Source organism: Bos indicus x Bos taurus, chromosome X (assembly GCF_003369695.1).
Source record: "Bos indicus x Bos taurus breed Angus x Brahman F1 hybrid chromosome X, Bos_hybrid_MaternalHap_v2.0, whole genome shotgun sequence".
NCBI classification, from domain to species: domain Eukaryota; kingdom Metazoa; phylum Chordata; class Mammalia; order Artiodactyla; family Bovidae; genus Bos; species Bos indicus x Bos taurus.
In genome coordinates, this window is record NC_040105.1 from 94,776,943 (window position 1) to 94,793,769 (window position 16,827).

The 16,827-nt window shown below is 36.8% G+C and overlaps 1 protein-coding gene across 9 annotated transcripts in view; it reads right to left on the minus strand.

Annotated features, from left to right (window-relative positions):
- Positions 1–16,827, minus strand: part of ZMAT1 (zinc finger matrin-type 1) — a 168,732-nt gene that overhangs the window by 10,919 nt on the left and 140,986 nt on the right. For 3 of the 9 annotated variants that reach the window (XM_027533952.1, XM_027533944.1, XM_027533953.1), the window contains 4 exons: positions 8,584–8,690; positions 4,220–4,321; positions 3,970–4,144; positions 2,210–2,494 (listed from right to left, as the gene is read on the minus strand). In XM_027533952.1, coding sequence (XP_027389753.1) covers positions 2,210–2,494; positions 3,970–4,144; positions 4,220–4,321; positions 8,584–8,690 — 669 coding nt within the window. The remainder of the gene's footprint in view (positions 1–2,209; positions 2,495–3,969; positions 4,145–4,219; positions 4,322–8,583; positions 8,691–16,827) is intronic. The other 6 variants (XM_027533945.1, XM_027533946.1, XM_027533949.1 and 3 more) reach the window with 6 other exon arrangements.

Here is a 16,827-nt window from a genome sequence, read left to right on the forward strand (position 1 = left end):
CAATAAGCAGCAAACTTAATAATACAAACACAGGGTTAGCATTCAATAAATAAAGGTTAATAGTTCACTGATTCATATATTAAACTAATCTCTATTGAGGTAGGCCTACTCTGCGCCAGTTTCTATCTCTAGGAATGGAAATACAGATGAGTTAGATGAAATCCCCTTCCTCAAAGACCTTACATTCTAATGGGAGATAAAGACACAGGAAGAGATAATTAGACATGCAGGTTAAGGAAGCAGAGAAGACAAGCCTTGAAGGAAGTAAAAAGACTTACAGGGAAGTAGCATGTTAAAGTATGAGTAAGAGTTGGTCAAGAGAAGAGGGACATGAAGATGTTCCAGGCAAAATGGCAGCATGAAGGGCACAGAAACTAAAAGCATTTTGCAGGTTCATGACTCACATAGATCACAGCAGAAAGTAGCAGGGAATAAGCCTGGAGGAGGAAGACAGGACAAGATGGTAGAGAACTATGAAGCTTATATTTTTATCCTTAGAAAATAGAAAAATAAGGATTTTTAAGCAGAGAAGTGACATAGAAAGATATGCACTTTAGGTGAAATACTCTAGTGGTTAAATTGAGGGTGGATTTGGGGAGACAAAACTGATGGACGGAGAATAGTTAGGAGGCTGTGTCAATATTCTTGAACAATGCTTCTCAAAATTTATTGCGAGTACAAACCACCCAGGGATCTTGTTAAAATGCATAAAATGCAGATTCAGATTCAGTAGGTCTGCAGTGAAGCCTGAGATTCTTTTTTCTAACAAGCTCTGATGTGGTGCTGAAGATGCTGCCTACAAACCACACTTTGAATAGCAAAGCTCTAGGAAAGATATTGAGGGCTTGAACTAGTATAAGAAAAGCAGAGCAGGAGATAAGGTAACAGTGATATTCAGAAGGTAAAACAGTCATGGCTTGGTGCTTCATTAGATACAGAAAGTGAAGTAGATGGTGTTGGGGGATTTAAAGTTAACTACAGGTTTCTACTTGGAATGACTGAGTGGATTTGAAATGGCTATGAGGTGTCCAGGTGAAGAGGTAGCTGCTCTTTGGATATATGAGTCTAAAGTTTTACAGAAAGTTCATAAGCATATAGATGAGATAAGAAATCAAGGGAATGGATTAGATTATTTTACAGATTAAGGTCAAGAATGGAATCATGGGAATGCCTACATTTAGGCAATAATATTTTTAAATTAATTAATTTTTAAAAATTTATTTTAATTGGAGGCTAATTACTTCACAATATTGTAGTGGTTTTTGCCATACATTGACATGTAGGCAATATATTTTAAAAAGAGCCCCCAAATAAAACGGAAAAGAAAGAGAAACACAAGAAAAGAACACATGCAAACAGAGTTACATAAAGCAGAATAGAGCTTCAAAGAGGGAGTAATGAACATTTCCGCATGAAGCAGAAAAGTCTAGTAAGGAAAGAACTGAAAAATAATAGTGAGCAGAGGAAAAGAAGTGGGTGGAAGAGAGAATATAAAAAGGGAATAAAATACACTAGTAGTGAGAAGGTGCCTGTAGTGGGGGGAAATGAAAAAAAAAATATGGTTAGACAACCAAGTGGATCACTCCAGTCAGGATCAGAATCTTTATTGTGCCGGAATTCTTGCCACTCTTCCTAAATTCCTTTGTTCATCCTCTGTCCTTCCCACTTCTATCAATGCAAATCATACATTTCCTTTAAAAAGATTTTTTGAGTCACTTTATTTCACTCCTCTGGTTATCAAAAATATGTACACAAAAATCCATGGCTGCAGCCTCTTGCAATGAAGTGCTATTAACCCAAATAGTTTATACACTTGCCCTTATCAGGGAAAGTGGTGCATCTTCATTTGTATTCCCAAGAATGACTAGCCTAGCACCCAAGAGACACTTAAGCCATACTTAGTGACTGAGTGAAATAACTATATAATACTAATTTAAAATACTTTAACTACCTATAATATAACATGAAACCATGGTAATTCCCATATTTGATAAATAAGAGTCATTTAAACCTTTCTGGGTCTCATTTTCCAGAAAACCACAGACAAACCTACATGGACTCAAAAGTCCTTACTTACTGAAAATTCTATGATCCCATGAGTATTATCAACCTCCTATTCAGTAAGAGTAAAATGGTATATATATAAGCCAGTATTTTTATAAACTATAAACTTCCTAAGAAAGAAATTTGGGATATTCTTACTGTTTACCATTTGCATCTGATTTTGCAGGAAGAGGTTTCTCTCTTATCTTGTCTATAAACTTCTTTCTAGCTTCATTTCTTTTGTGTTTTTTCCCAACATAATGTTGTTGGGCCATTAATGGACTATTAAAAGAAGCAGGACAGAGCTTGCAATACTTGTTTGGATTATTCAAATCCAAAGCACTGCTGGAAGAAGAAGGCATAATCTTGTCTTTAATCCCACCTGGAGGAGGCTTGACAGCAAGGGGCTTCAGAAAAGTTGACTCTGCAGAGGTAGTAATAGGCACACCTGCTGAAATAGTCATAATGAAAAGTGATCCACATGTTTTCATTATAAAGTATTAGAGTTCTTTTAAAACCTACTGTCTCTGGACTTTTTCCACACAGCACTGTTGGATTAAGGTATTCAGGCTAAAAATAACTGAATATAAGTCTGTCACCAAGTGTCTCCAACAAAGATACAGGAAGCAATATTCAGCAATCAATGAAGGCATGAGAGCTGTATTAGGATGGCTCTTGAAATAAGTGAGGGTAAAAGAGACAGGTACCAACTTCTAAGTTGATGTCTTTCTTAAGTAGCATAGTAAGTAGATCATCTATTCAGCGGTGTTTGTATCAAAATACAGTTTATGCAGTTGTTCAAGGCTATAAAATTATATGTTCCCACAATTACAGTTATTTCAGAGCTCTTTCATGTAGTCTCCTTTCTGAGCCCAAATTTATGAATTTGGGGGACTAAAGATAAGGCTTTACAAAATGCTTTCTTTTGTGTGGTACACTGATTCTGTCCCTCTTGACTGACAGCAGAACAACAAATATACAAAAATCAGAGAGACTAGAATAAATTTAAAAGTAATTCATTTCATTTATTAAGAAAACAATGTTTTAATCCTGATGTGGCCTATGCTATGAGTTAGAAATTAATGTAGGTAAAATTGTGATGCCAGGCATGCTTTATTCCTAAAATGTTGAAGCTAGTGAGAATATGGTAAATTATTTACTCCAGAGGATTAATCATTATTTTTTGTTCTAGCACACAACATTTGCAAAACACAGGCTGGAGCATACTCTACCACTTCAGGCCCAAAGTGAAATCTGTGGGTCAGTTCTCTCATGTGCTGGTGGCCCAAAATCACTGGAAGGACAGATCAACATGTTATATAGTTCTCTGGATCTCTGGATCTAACATAAAGTAAGTTTTCAATAATTGCTCATTGATATAGCTAATGGTACTTTTTCTTTACATTCATAGGAAGAAAGGAATGAGCTATCAGGGTAGAAGAAGATTCCATACCACTTTTTTTTGTCTACAGTTAAAGTCAGAAAATGCTGCAACATAACTATATTATGGTGAAGACATTGGTCTGAACACACATTATGAGATAATGTTTTGTAAAGTACTAAAGCAAAAAAAAAAAAAAAAAAAGAATGAGATAAATGCCAAGGGGAAGAAGAAGAAACTATGACTTAATAATTTGATTAGAAACTGGAGAGCTCAGGTTGCTTATTGTTGTTTCTTTATAGCAAACATGTTTTTATTTGGATTTAATAAACTGAAAAGGAGAGGTCACAACATTTCTTAAAATTTAGCTAGCAATAATGATCTCTATATTAAATGTCAAGGGCACAGAAAGAGATTAACTGAGCAGAAGAACCAAGTTATTGTGGCAGAGTAAAATTCTCTCCAATAAAAAATGGATAGCAGAGATGGGAAAAAAATTATAGAGAGACTCTGTATTGAAGCTAAAGAGGTGAATGTCATCTTACCCGTTGCTGGCTGAAATCTTGATGGAGATACCTGACCACGCTCCTCCATTAATTGCTTCAGTTTTTTAGAATGGACTTTCCCCACATAGTGAGACTGAGCAACAACTGAGGAGCTAAAAACCATGTGGCAGAGACCACAAAATTTGTTTCTGTCCACTACTTCACTTCTATGCTCCTGAAATAAGCACAATCTTGTTAGAAAGATTTAATAACTAAGTTTTTAATTACAACACCAACATAAGCCACTCACCTGAAAATTCCTAACATCCATCTTCATTTTCTTACCAGGCACTTCATTTTGTTCCCCATGCATTTGAAAATAAAACCTAACATTTTGAGCATGTTTTTCACTCTGGAAAAAGATACAATATGACTTTGTTTATTCAACAACAGAGGCACGTCAAATTTATACCTCTTTGAATCTGAGGACAGCACCTGTGAGTTGGAATATATTTAGTGTGTACCTAGTTTATGAAAAGGTTTTACATGCTTTCAAGGCTCTAAATCTCAGTTAAAATGAAAATAATACTACAATTTAGAGACCAATAACTTTTAGTTTTTGACAGAAACTCCTGCTGCTGCTGCTGCTAAGTTGCTTCAGTCATGTCCAACTCTGTGCTATCCCATAGACGGCAGCCCACCAGGCTCCCCCGTCCCTGGGATTCTCCAGGCAAGAACACTGGAGTGGGTTGCCATTTCCTTCTCCAATGCATGAAAGTGAAAAGTGAAAGTGAAGTCGCTCAGTCGTGTCCGACTCTTCGCGACCCCATGGACTGCAGCCTTCCAGGCTCCTCCATCCATGGGATTTTCCAGGCAAGAGTACTGGAGTGGGGTGCCATCGCCTTCTCTGCAGAAAGTCCTAGTTTTTGTCTAATATCAAATTTTTCTTCTTCCTTAGTTACACATCTTAGGCAATAAACCCAGCTAAAAGACTGCATATTCCAGCTTCCCTTTCAGCAAGATGTAACCATGTGATTATATTCTAGACAATAAGATGTAATCTGAAATGTTGGGTAGAACTTCTGGAAGTCTCCTAACAGAATGGGGGATGAACTCGTCTCATCTTCTTCTCTCCTGCTTCTGGAATTAAGATATAAAGGTCATCTAGGACAATGGGAGCTCTTGAGGACAGAGGCTAGTTCATCAGAGTAGAAAGACAGAAAATGCCTAGATCTCTGATAGTGTTATGAAGCTGTCACATCAGCCCTGCATTGTTTACCTCTCAAATTCTTTTCTGTGAGGCAATTAACCTTTCTAAGTTAAGCATATAAAAAAAAATCTCTGAACACATATATAACAAAATACACAATAACCAAAATGTTGATGTTAATAGAAGGGACACATTAATATGCCTGAGCACATACTGTGAGGCAATTACTCTATCTACAGCATTTTAAATTGTGAAGTGTGTGCAGGAATATAGCTGAAGTACATACCCACCGCCCAGTTGTAATAGATTTTAACATTTTTCTCTATTTCTTTCAATCTCCTTTTCAAAAGAGGTATAATTTTACACAAGAAGTCCTAGCTCCTCATTTCAACAATCGCTTCCTCCTTGGTCTTTCCCCAGTAGGTAACTACTATCTTAAAGTTGTTTTGTACCATTTCCTCTTACTCTTTTACTAGATATGCATGTACCTATAAACAGTAATATGTACTATTGTCATTTAAAATTTTTTATGAAAATGGAATCAGCCTATTCCTATCCTTTCAACTTTTTATAACTCAATATTATATAAGATTTGCCCATATTGATACATATGGCTCTAGTTCATTCATATTACATGCTGCATAACATTCTACTCCATATGCTACCCATCAAATCCCCTAATGAAGGCAGTTATGTTTCTGATTATTTTCTTATTACAAACATCTCTGCACTGAACATATGTAGATGTATCTCCTAATATAATGGCCAAGAGTTTCTTTAAAGTAGATACATAGATATGGACTATCTGGCTTATATGAGGGTTTTCAGCTTTAATAGGTACTATACAATTTATCTCCAAAGATGCTGAAGCAGTTTACAACTCCAAATGTAGCACGTATGAGTATTTTTGACTTCCTATATTTTCTTAAGTGTTAAGTGCTATTAGGTTTTAATTTTTGCGAGTATGATGGTTTTGCTAAGATAGTTCATTATCATTTTAACCTGAATTTCCCATATGATCAACTCTGAAGTTAAGTATCTGTACTCTAGGCTGTTCATATCATTTTCCCATTTTTCTATTGGGTTGTTCCTTGTTCTGATATATAGTTATTTATATAGTCCAGATACTAATCCTTTGTTAGTTATTGGAATATAAATACCATTCAATCTATGGCTTGTCTTTTAACTTTATAATGAGTTTTCTGTCATATAAATTCCCCTATCAAGTATCATGATATATTTTAAAGCTACAGTAATAAGGTGAAATTATTTTAGAGACAGGCAAACATAGTAATACAATAAAACATAATAAGAGAATAAAGTATATATGAAAAGTAGCTTATGATAGAGATGCCACTACAAATCAGTGGGGCAAAAATGAACTGTTAAATAAATGTGCTGGAACACCTACTATCTGTATGGAAAACAATGTTATCACCTTGCATATATGAAAATAAATACCAGATGGATCACACACATTAACCCAAGAAATAAAACTTTTAACAGTATTAGAAAAGAATAGAAGGAAATATTTATCTGGCAAAAATACAGAGAATAGTTTCTTAAACATGTATAAACATAAATATAAAAGGAAATATTAATAAGTGCAACCTTATTAAAATTCAAAATTTTTGCCATACTGTCCTATATTACATGCTGAGATAGTCTGACAATATTAACCAAGCTGTATATTAAAGAGAAAAAAAATCACCTTTACAAGCAGGATATTTGTAAAGAAGTGCTTTCAAATATAGTTTGAAAGTCATGTATAGTTTGAGTTGGTTATTTAACAAGCTTAAGCACTAAACTTATAGATGGCACTGGAATTTAAATAAAAAATATGCTATAACATTATATAACATAATGCTTTATAGTCATTAAACTATTATAGATAAGTAAAAAGATGCAATGATAGGACAAAGTGTTCAGAATATGTTCTTATATGAAAAAGCAAGGGCAAAACAACATATACAATTCTCTTTTGTAAAAATGTATGTGTTTAGAAAGCATACTGGAATCATATAAGCTAAAGAGAAGTTAATTAAATGATGGTTACCCACAAGTGACAGACTTATGATTGATTCACATTTTCTCACAATTTTGTACATTTTCTACACTGAATAGTAAGTACTTCATAAGCCCATAAAAGCTATTTTTCAAATTTAAATTCAAATGGTTCCAACCATGGTTATCAGAGAGCTCCTTGATTATATGTTTCTCTTTATTAACTCTTTGAGCTTTGGGGTGCCAGGATGTGCTAGGCACACTCAAATGTTTGATTTCATTTAATTTTCACAAGAATAGTAAGAGAGATTTTAGCTTCCATTTTGCAGCCTGAAGAAACATGCTCAGAGAGGTAAAGTGACTTGGCCAGGGTTACACAACAATGGCTTGAACCTAGTTGAGGTGGTTTACTCACTAAGTCATGTCTGACTCTTGCAAACCTATGGGCTGTAGCTTGCCATGCTCCTCTGTTCATGGGATTCTCCAGGCAAGAATACTGGAGTGGGTTGCCATTTCTTTCTCCAGGGGATTTTGCCAACCCAGGAATCGAACCCAGGTCTCCTGCATTGCAGGCAGATACTTTACTGACTGAGTGAACCTAGGTCCTCTCAATCCACAGCCAACACAATCTCACCATCTATAATTATAGTATTAATAGTTGAATCCAAATCAACATAAGGACCGAGATATAACTGCCAATAAGATTAGTACTGGGCAAAACAAGATTTTAAAGTAGAACTGGCATTATATTTCTTTTAAGTAAATGTATCTGGTACTTTTGTTAATACAGATACCACATATGAAAAAAATCCAATAGTTGATAACATGACGTAGAAATGGGAGACAAAACTAATTGAAAGGAAAGAATACTAGATATGAAATCAGAGGAGATCATCTTTAAGCTTAGTAATGCCAAGATTAGCTATGGTTAATCACTATTCCTCTGGGTTTCAGCTTTCTAATCAATAAACTAAAGAAGTAAGAACATTAAATATTCCTTCTTTTAGCTCTAGAATTCTATGGTATTGTGCTTAAAAATATGTAGTTAAATCAAGTGCAAGACTAGTTCATTTTGTTTTTACCCTTCATTTACTGTAAAGGAAAATTCTGGAGTTCAGTGAGATCCCTTGATTCACATTAATAGTTTCCTATTCAAGCCTTATAAAACTTTCCTTATATTTACTACAAGGACATGAAGCATACAGTGACTTGATAGAAAGGGAGGCAGAATGATGTGAAGAAAGAAAATATGCTTTGGAGTCAAAAGAGACTGAGTTTAAACCCAAATTTCCCAAACTTAAGCTGGTAAATTACTGTTCCTCACTGAGCCAAGCTCTTCATCTATCAGAGGGAAATAATACACAGGATTCTCATAAGTATCAAAACCAGATAACATATGAAGTTTATCTGCTGCATTAAAAAATCTATTTTATACTCTATTTCCATTGTTTTTAACCTACCTCATAATGTGAAATCCTTTGTGATTCAAACTGAAGCACCACTCCACATACATGACAAAAATTATCTGCAAAAAGTTCAGTCTTTTCCTGTTCATTCCAAGTTATATCTATGAATAAAATAAAGGGAAGTGAGACATATATCACATCAATGAATAGTTAGAATACATATCGTTTCATGAGATGAGATGAGATGAGATGAAGTCGCTCAAGTCGTGTCCGACTCTTTGCGACCCCATGGACTGTAGCCTACCAGGCTCCTCTGACCATGGGAAGAATACTGGAGTGGTTTGCCATTTCCTTCTCCAGGGGATCTTCCCAACCCAGGGATCAAACACCACTTCAAATCTGAGTCCTTGTGAGGTCACAGTAAAAGCATTTTGCTTATTGAGTATGCAATTTAATACGAGCATAAGTCTGCCTCTAATGTAGGGTATAGCAAGTTATTTAATATGATAAGTCTGTGTGATTTTTAGGTAACACTGGAGCCATAGCTCCAGATAAGTGACTGTTTTATGACAAAGCCTTTTTAACGATTACATGGGTACTTGTGCATGCATGCTCAGTCAGTCATGTCTGACTCTTTGCTACCCCATGGACTGTAGCCCACAGCCTCCTCTGTCCATGGAATTTTCCAGGCGAGAATACTGGAGTGGGTTGCCATTTCCTACTTCAGGGGATCTTCCTGACCCAGAGATCGAACCCTGTCTTCTGCATCTCCTGCACTGGCAGGCAGATTTTTTTTTTTATCACTATGCCACATGTAAAACACAAAATTCGGAGGGTTGGTTTCTTAATCCTGCCTTTCATTATTGGTGCCCCAAATCATTTTATGAAGCTCACAAAGTTACTGGTACCCCCATAACTTCCCTGGTGGCTCAGTGGTAAAGAATCCATTTGTAAATGCAGGAGTGGGGGGTTTGATCCCTGGGTTGGGAAGATCCCCCGGTGAAGGAAATGGCAACCCACTCCAGTATTCTTGCGTGGAAAATCCCATGGACAGAGGAGCCTGGTGGGCTACAGTCCATGGGGTCGCAAAGACTTGAAAAAGTTGGACAAGATTGAGCAACTGAGCACTCACATACATAATCCTTAAAAAGGCATTGTTATAATACTGTCACTTATCTAGAGCTATGGGTCCAATATTATCATATTTCCCTGGTGGCTCATACAGTAAAGAATCTGCCTGCAATGTAGGAGACCCAGGTTTGATCCCTGGGTTGATCTCCTGGAGAAGGGAACAGCAACCCACTCCAGTATTCTTGCCTGGAGAATTCCATGGACAGAGGAGCCTGGTGGGGTAGAGTCCATGGGATGGCAAAGAGTCAGACACAACTGAGTAACTAACACAAAAATCACACGGAACCACAAAAAACTTTGTCTATAGTAGGCAAACATTTTCCATTGTTATACAAACATTGGCACACTCATTTAGCCAAACAAGTCTCACACAAGCCCCCAAAGTATTATTAATAACATCCACAAATTATGCTACATTTTTCACTGTAATAACACAAGTCAAAATATTTCTGAATTTACACTTGAGGTCCACACTTCAAACTAAGCTTTCTAACAGCTACAATGTATTCTGCCAAAATTTATTAGTGTATCTACAAGGTATAAATCACAAAACATCAAAATTTTGCTTGCTGCTTGGCTATTTAAATGAATAAGCTAATACTATACATACTTTCATGGTGAAATGCCCATGACATATCAAATGGACAAAAAATTGTAGAACAATAAATATAATACATTCATTTCCAACACTAAGATTAAATATACACCACATATAAATATGTGGAAAGATATAAATTAAATTTAAAAATGATTAACTTTGGGAAGGAAGGCCAGAAAAGGATGAAAGGGAAAAAATTTAACATTTTAATTTCTGTACAACTGTTTTAATTTTTGCAAGAAGTATGTAGGACTTTCTATTTAAAAACCTTTAAAAGTATTTATTTTAAAAGTTATTTTGGATATCTTCAACTGAGCTTTAGTTTTCAGTACCACTGTATGGACTAAAAAGGCTTACTTAAATTGCATGTTCAAGATAATAATAATTTTAACAAGGAACATGTCAAAAACAAGTTGAACAGTTATAAATTTATGCCTATAATGTATAGTATCCCCTCTGAATTATTTTTAGGTTGTTCTAAAATATATCATTTCTCTAATTTTGACTGTAAAGTCAGCAAAGTAAAGAGTTTAACTAAAATATATTTCAGGACTTCCCTTAACTACTATATGCAATGAGCACAGTGATAAGATCTTGAACTTCTTATTAAAATTTGTAATAATAAGCAAATATTATCATTTGGTGGCAACATAACTTGTTACAGAGGGGAAGTTTCCATTAAGAAGGCAAAAGGAAACTACTAATTTAGAAGTTCAAGAATTCCTAAGATTTAACATTCACTTCTTTCCTAGATCAAACTTTAATTCCAGATTTCCCTACTTCTAATAGTCAAGGTTTGATACTGACAGTCAAGTTGGGAAATATGAAGGCTGAGTTTTTTAAACATAGTCTTTCATTATTGGTGACCCAAACATTTCCACGAAGCCCATGAAATTACTGGTACCCCTACAACGTTTCCTTTAGAATGGTATTGCCTAAACTTACTGCCTTTGACTCATTTTCTCAAACAAGTTCTTGGTCTGTATTTCTTTATTAAATGGTACGATATTCCAGACTCAAAATCTCAGCCATTATTAGCCACAGCAAATCACTGTTTCTTGTCCATTCTAGCTTATAATGTTATTTGATATCCATCTCTTCCTTTAAATTTACCATAACACTACCCGAGTTCAGACCCTCAATGTCTTGGACATCATTAAGATTTATTGTTATTTACTGAGGCTAGTTTCAAAATACTATGGTACACATTTTGGAAAGAGATAAGGCCTTTGTGTGTGTGTAAACAAGATAATAGCTTACTCTTTTAGTCCTTAAAACAAATCTGTGGCTAAGTGTTATTTCCCAAATTCTGAAGGTTAGGAAATTAGGATTCACTGAAATCAAGAAAACTTATCACATGTGTTATTCCATGGAGCTGGAACTTAAACTTTTTATCTTGACCTTTTCTATTATACATACAGAACTGTCCCACATGTTGGAAATGATGCAGCAAGTGAATAACTATTAATTTCAAGAAATTGACAATTTATCAGGGAAGATGTGTATAGAAAGAACTATGATCCAAAGATCAAAATGTCATAAGTGATATAAGACATAAGGTACAATGTATTCCTGCTGAGAAGTTTGGGGAAAGCTTTCAAGAGGAAAACAGGCTTTGAACTTAGCTTTAATCAATGTATAAAATTCAGATAGAAGAGTGGAATAAAGGTACTGGGGGGGGTCAAGAATATGATTTCATATTTCAAGTATTTTGTTGTTCAGTTGCTCAGTCGGGTCCAACTCTGCGACCCCATGGACTTCAGCACACCAGGCTTCCGAGTCCTTCACTATCTCCCAGAGATTGCACAAACTCATGTCCATTGAGTCGGTGATGCTGTCCAACAATCTCATCCTCTACTGCTCCCTTCTCCTGCCCTCAATCTTTCCCAACATCATCGCATCAGGTGGTCAAACTATTGGAGCTTCAGCATCAGTCCTTCCAATGAATATTCAGGGTTGATTTCATTTAGAGTTGACTGGTTTGATCTCCTGGCTGTCCAAGGGACTCTCAGGAGTCTTCTCCAGCACCACAGTTTGAAAGCATCAATTCTTTGGCCTTCAGACTTCTTTATGGTCCAACTCTCACATCCAAACATGACTACAGAAAAAACATAGCTTGGACTAGACGAACCCTTGTTGGCAGAGTGATGTCTCTGCTTTTTAATAAGCTGTCTAGGTTTGTCATAGCTTTTCTTCCAATGAGTAAGTGTCTTTTACTTTCATGGTTACAGTCACCATCCACAGTGATTTTGAAGCTCAGGAACGTAAAATCTGTCACCGTTCCCATTTTTCCCCATCTATTTGCTATTAAGTGATGGGACTGAATGCCATGATCTTTGTTTTCTGAACGATGAGTTTTAAGCCAGCTTTCTCAGTCTCCTCTTTCACCTTCATCAAGAGGCTCTTTAGTTCCTCTTTGCTTTCTGCCATTAAGGTGGTGTCATTAGCATATCTGAGGTTATCGATATTTCTCCTGGAGATCTTGATTCCAGCTTGAGCTTCATCCAGCCTGGCATTTCACATTATGTACTCTGCATATAAGTTAAATAAGCATGGTGACAAAATACAGCCTTGACATACTCCTTTCCCATTTTGGAACCAGTCCTTTTTTCATGTCTGGTTCTAACTGTTGCTTCTTGACCTGCATACTGGTTTCTCAGAAGGCAGGTAAGGTGGTCTGGTATGCCCATCTCTTTCAGATTTTCCAGTTTGTTGTGATCCACATTGTCAAAGGCTTTCATGTAATCAATAAAGCAGATGTTTTTCTGGAATCCCTTTGCTATTTCTATTATCCAACAGATGTTAGCAATTTGATCTCTGGTTGCTCTGCCTTTCTAAATTCAGCTTGAATATCTGGAAGTTCCAGTTCATGTACTATTGAAGCCCACCTTGAAGGATTTTGAGCATTACCTTGCTAGCATGTGAAATGAGTGCAACTGTGTGGTAATTTGGACATTCTTTGAAATATTTTAGGATGTTTCAAATCCTAAAAGATTATGCTACTAAAGTATTGCAATATTCAATATGCCAGCAAATTTGGAAAACTCAGCAGTGGCTACGGGACTGGAAAAGGTCAGTTTTCATTCTAATCTCAAAGAAGGTCAATGCCAAAGAATGTTCAAACTACTGCACAACTGGGCTCATTTCAGATGCTAGCAAGGTAATGCTCAAACTCCTTCAAGCTAGGCTTCAACAGTACATGAATCAAGAAACTTCAGATGTATAAGCTAGATTTAGAAAAAGCAGAGGAACCAGAGATCATATGGCCAACGTCCACTGGATCATAGAAAAAGGAAGGGAATTTCAGAAAAAAATCCGCTTCTGCTTCATTGACTACTTGAAAGACTTTGACTGTGTGGATCACAACAAATTGTAGAAAATTCTGAAAGAGATGGGCATACCAGACCACCTTACCTGCCTCCTGTGAAACCCGTATGCAGGTCAAGAAGCAACAGTTAGAACTGGACATGGAACAATGGACTGGTTCCAAATAGGGAAAGGAGTACTTGAAGGTTGTATTTTGTCACCCTGCTTACTTAACTTATATGCAGAGTACACGATGTGAAATTTTGGGCTGGATGAAGCTCAAGCTGGATTCAAGATGGGCAGGAGAAATATTAATAACCTCAGATATGCAGATGACACCATCCTAATGGCAGAAAACAAAGAGGAACTAAAGAGTCTCGTGATGAAAGTGAAAGAGGAGACTGAAAAAGTGGCTTAAAACTCAACGTTCAAAAAACAAAGATCATGACATATAGTCCCATGACTTCATGGCAAATAAATGGGGAAAAATGGAAACAGTGACAGATTTTATTTTCTTGAGCTCCAAAATCACTGTGGACGGTGACTGCAGCCATGGAAGTAAAAGACACTGGCTCCTTGGAAGAAAAGCTATGACAAATCTAGACAGCTTATTAAAAAGCAGAGATACTTAGTCATGTCCAACTCTTTGCGATTCTATGAACTACACAGTCCATGGAATTCTCAAGGCCAGAATACTTGAGAGTGGGTAGCCTTTCCCTTCTCCAGGGGATCTCCCAAGCCCAGGGATTGAGCCCAGTTCTCCCAAATTGCAGGTGGATTCTTAACCAGCTGAGCCACAAGAGATTCATGTTGATGTATGGGAAAACCAATACAATATTGTAAAGTAATTAGCCTCCAATTAAAATAAATAAATTTATATTAAAAAATAATAAATAAAAAGCAAAGACATTACTTTGCCAACAAAGGTCCATACAGTCCAAACTATGGTTTTTCCAGTAGTCATGTATGGATGTGAGAGTCAGACCATAAAGTACACTGAGCGCCAAAGAATTGATGCTTTCGAACTCTGTGCTGGAGAAGAATCTTGAGAGTCCCTTGGACAGTCAGGAGAACAAACTAGTCAATCCTAAAGGAAATCAACCCTGAATATTCATTGAAAGGACTGATGCTGAAGCTGAAGCTCCAATACTTTGGCCACCTGATGTGAACAGCTGGTTCATTGGAAAAGATCCTGATTTGGGGAAAGACTGAAGGCAGGAAGAGATGGGTGCAGCAGAGGATGAAATGGTTGGATGGCATCACCAACTCAATGGACATAAGTTTGAGCAAACTCTGGGAGACAGTGAAGGATAGGGAAGCCTGGCATGTGCAGTCCATGGAATCGTGAAGAGTCAAATACAACTGAGCAACTGAACAACAACAAGGATATGAAGGACAATAATTGAAAGCTTGGAATGAGGCTAACTCATAAATGGCTTCATTAAGGCATTTAGACTTAATTCTGCATTCAACAAGTGTAAAGAAGTGACTTAAAATAGGGCTATGAGTTAGGAAAAAGGCACAGGCAACAGGAAAAAGGTCATGAAGTTAAACCAGAAGTGGGCAGTAGGCATAGAAAGGAAGAAGCGAATATAAGAGATGCATGTAAGCTAAGTCATGCATGACTCTTTGCGACCCCATGGACTGTAGCCACAGCCTTGTCTAACTCAATGAAACCATGAGCCATCCCATGTAGGCCACCCATGATGGACGGATCATGGTGGAGAGTTCTGATAAAATGTGGTCTACTGGAGAAGGGAATGGCAAACTACTTCAGTATTCTTGACTTGAGAACCCCATGAACAGTATGAAAAAGCAAAAAGATATGACACTGAAAGATAAACTCCCGAGGTTGGTAGGTGTCCAATATGTTACTGGAGGAGAGTGGAGAAATAACTCCAGAAAGATGGAGTCAAAGCAAAAACAATGCCCAGTTGTGGATGTGACTGGTTATGGAAGTAAAGTCTGATACTGTAAAGAACAATATTGCATAGGAACCTGGAATGTTAGGTCCATGAATCGAGGTAAACTGGAACTGGTCATACAGGAGATGGCAAGAGAGAACATTGACATTTTAGGAATCAGTGAACTAAAATGGACTGGTATTGGTGAATTTAACTCAGATGACCATTATATCTACTACTGTGGGCAAAAATCCCTTAAAAGAAATGGAGTATCCATCACAGTCAACAAAGGAGTCCAAAATGCAGTTCTTAGGTACAATCTCAAAAATGGCAGAATGATCTCTACTCGTTTCCAAGGCAAACCAACCAATATCACAGTAATCCAAGTCTATGCCTTAACCAGTAATGCTGAAGAAGCTGAAGCTGAACAGTTCTATGAAGACCTACAAGATCTTCTAGAACTAATACCCCAAAGAGATGTCCTTTTCATTATAGGGGACTGGAATGCAAAAGTAAGAACTCAAGAGATACTTGGAGTAACAGGCAAATTTGGCCTTGGAGTACAAAATGAAGCAGGGCAAAGCCCAATAGTTTTGCCAAGAGAATACACTGGTCATAGCAAATGCCCTCTTCCAACAACACAAGAGAAGACTCTACACATGGACATCACCAGATGGTCGATACCAAAATCAGATTGATTATATTCTTTGCAGCCAAAGATGGAGAAGCTCTATACAGTCAGCAAAAACAAGACTGGGAGTTGACTGTGGCTCAGATCATGCACTCTTTATTGCCAAATTCAGACTTAAATTGAAGAAAGTAGGGAAAACCACTAGACCATTCAGGTATGACCTAAATCAAATCCCTTACAATTACATAGTGAAAGTGACAGATTCAAGGGATTAGCTCTGATAGAGTGCCTGAAGAACTATGGATGGAGGTTCATGACATTGTATAGGAGGCAATGATCAAGACCATCCCCAAGAAAAAGAAATGCAAACAGGCAAAATGGTTGTCTAAGCAGGCCTTGCAAACAGCTCTGAAAAGAAGAGAAGCAAAAAGCAAGGAGAAAAGGAAAGATATATACAGCTGAATGCAGAGTTCCAAAGTTAGCAAGGAGAGATAAGAAAGCCTTTCTCAGTAATCAATGCAAAGAAATAGAGGAAGACAATAGAATGGGGAAGACTAGAGATCTCTTCAAGAAAATTTGAGACACCAAGGGAAAATTTCATGCAAAGATGGGCACAATAAAGGACAGAAATGGTATGGACCTAACAGAAGCAGAAGATATTAAGAAGAGGTGGCAAGAATACACAGAAGAACTATACAAAAAAGATCTTCATGATCCAGATAACTACG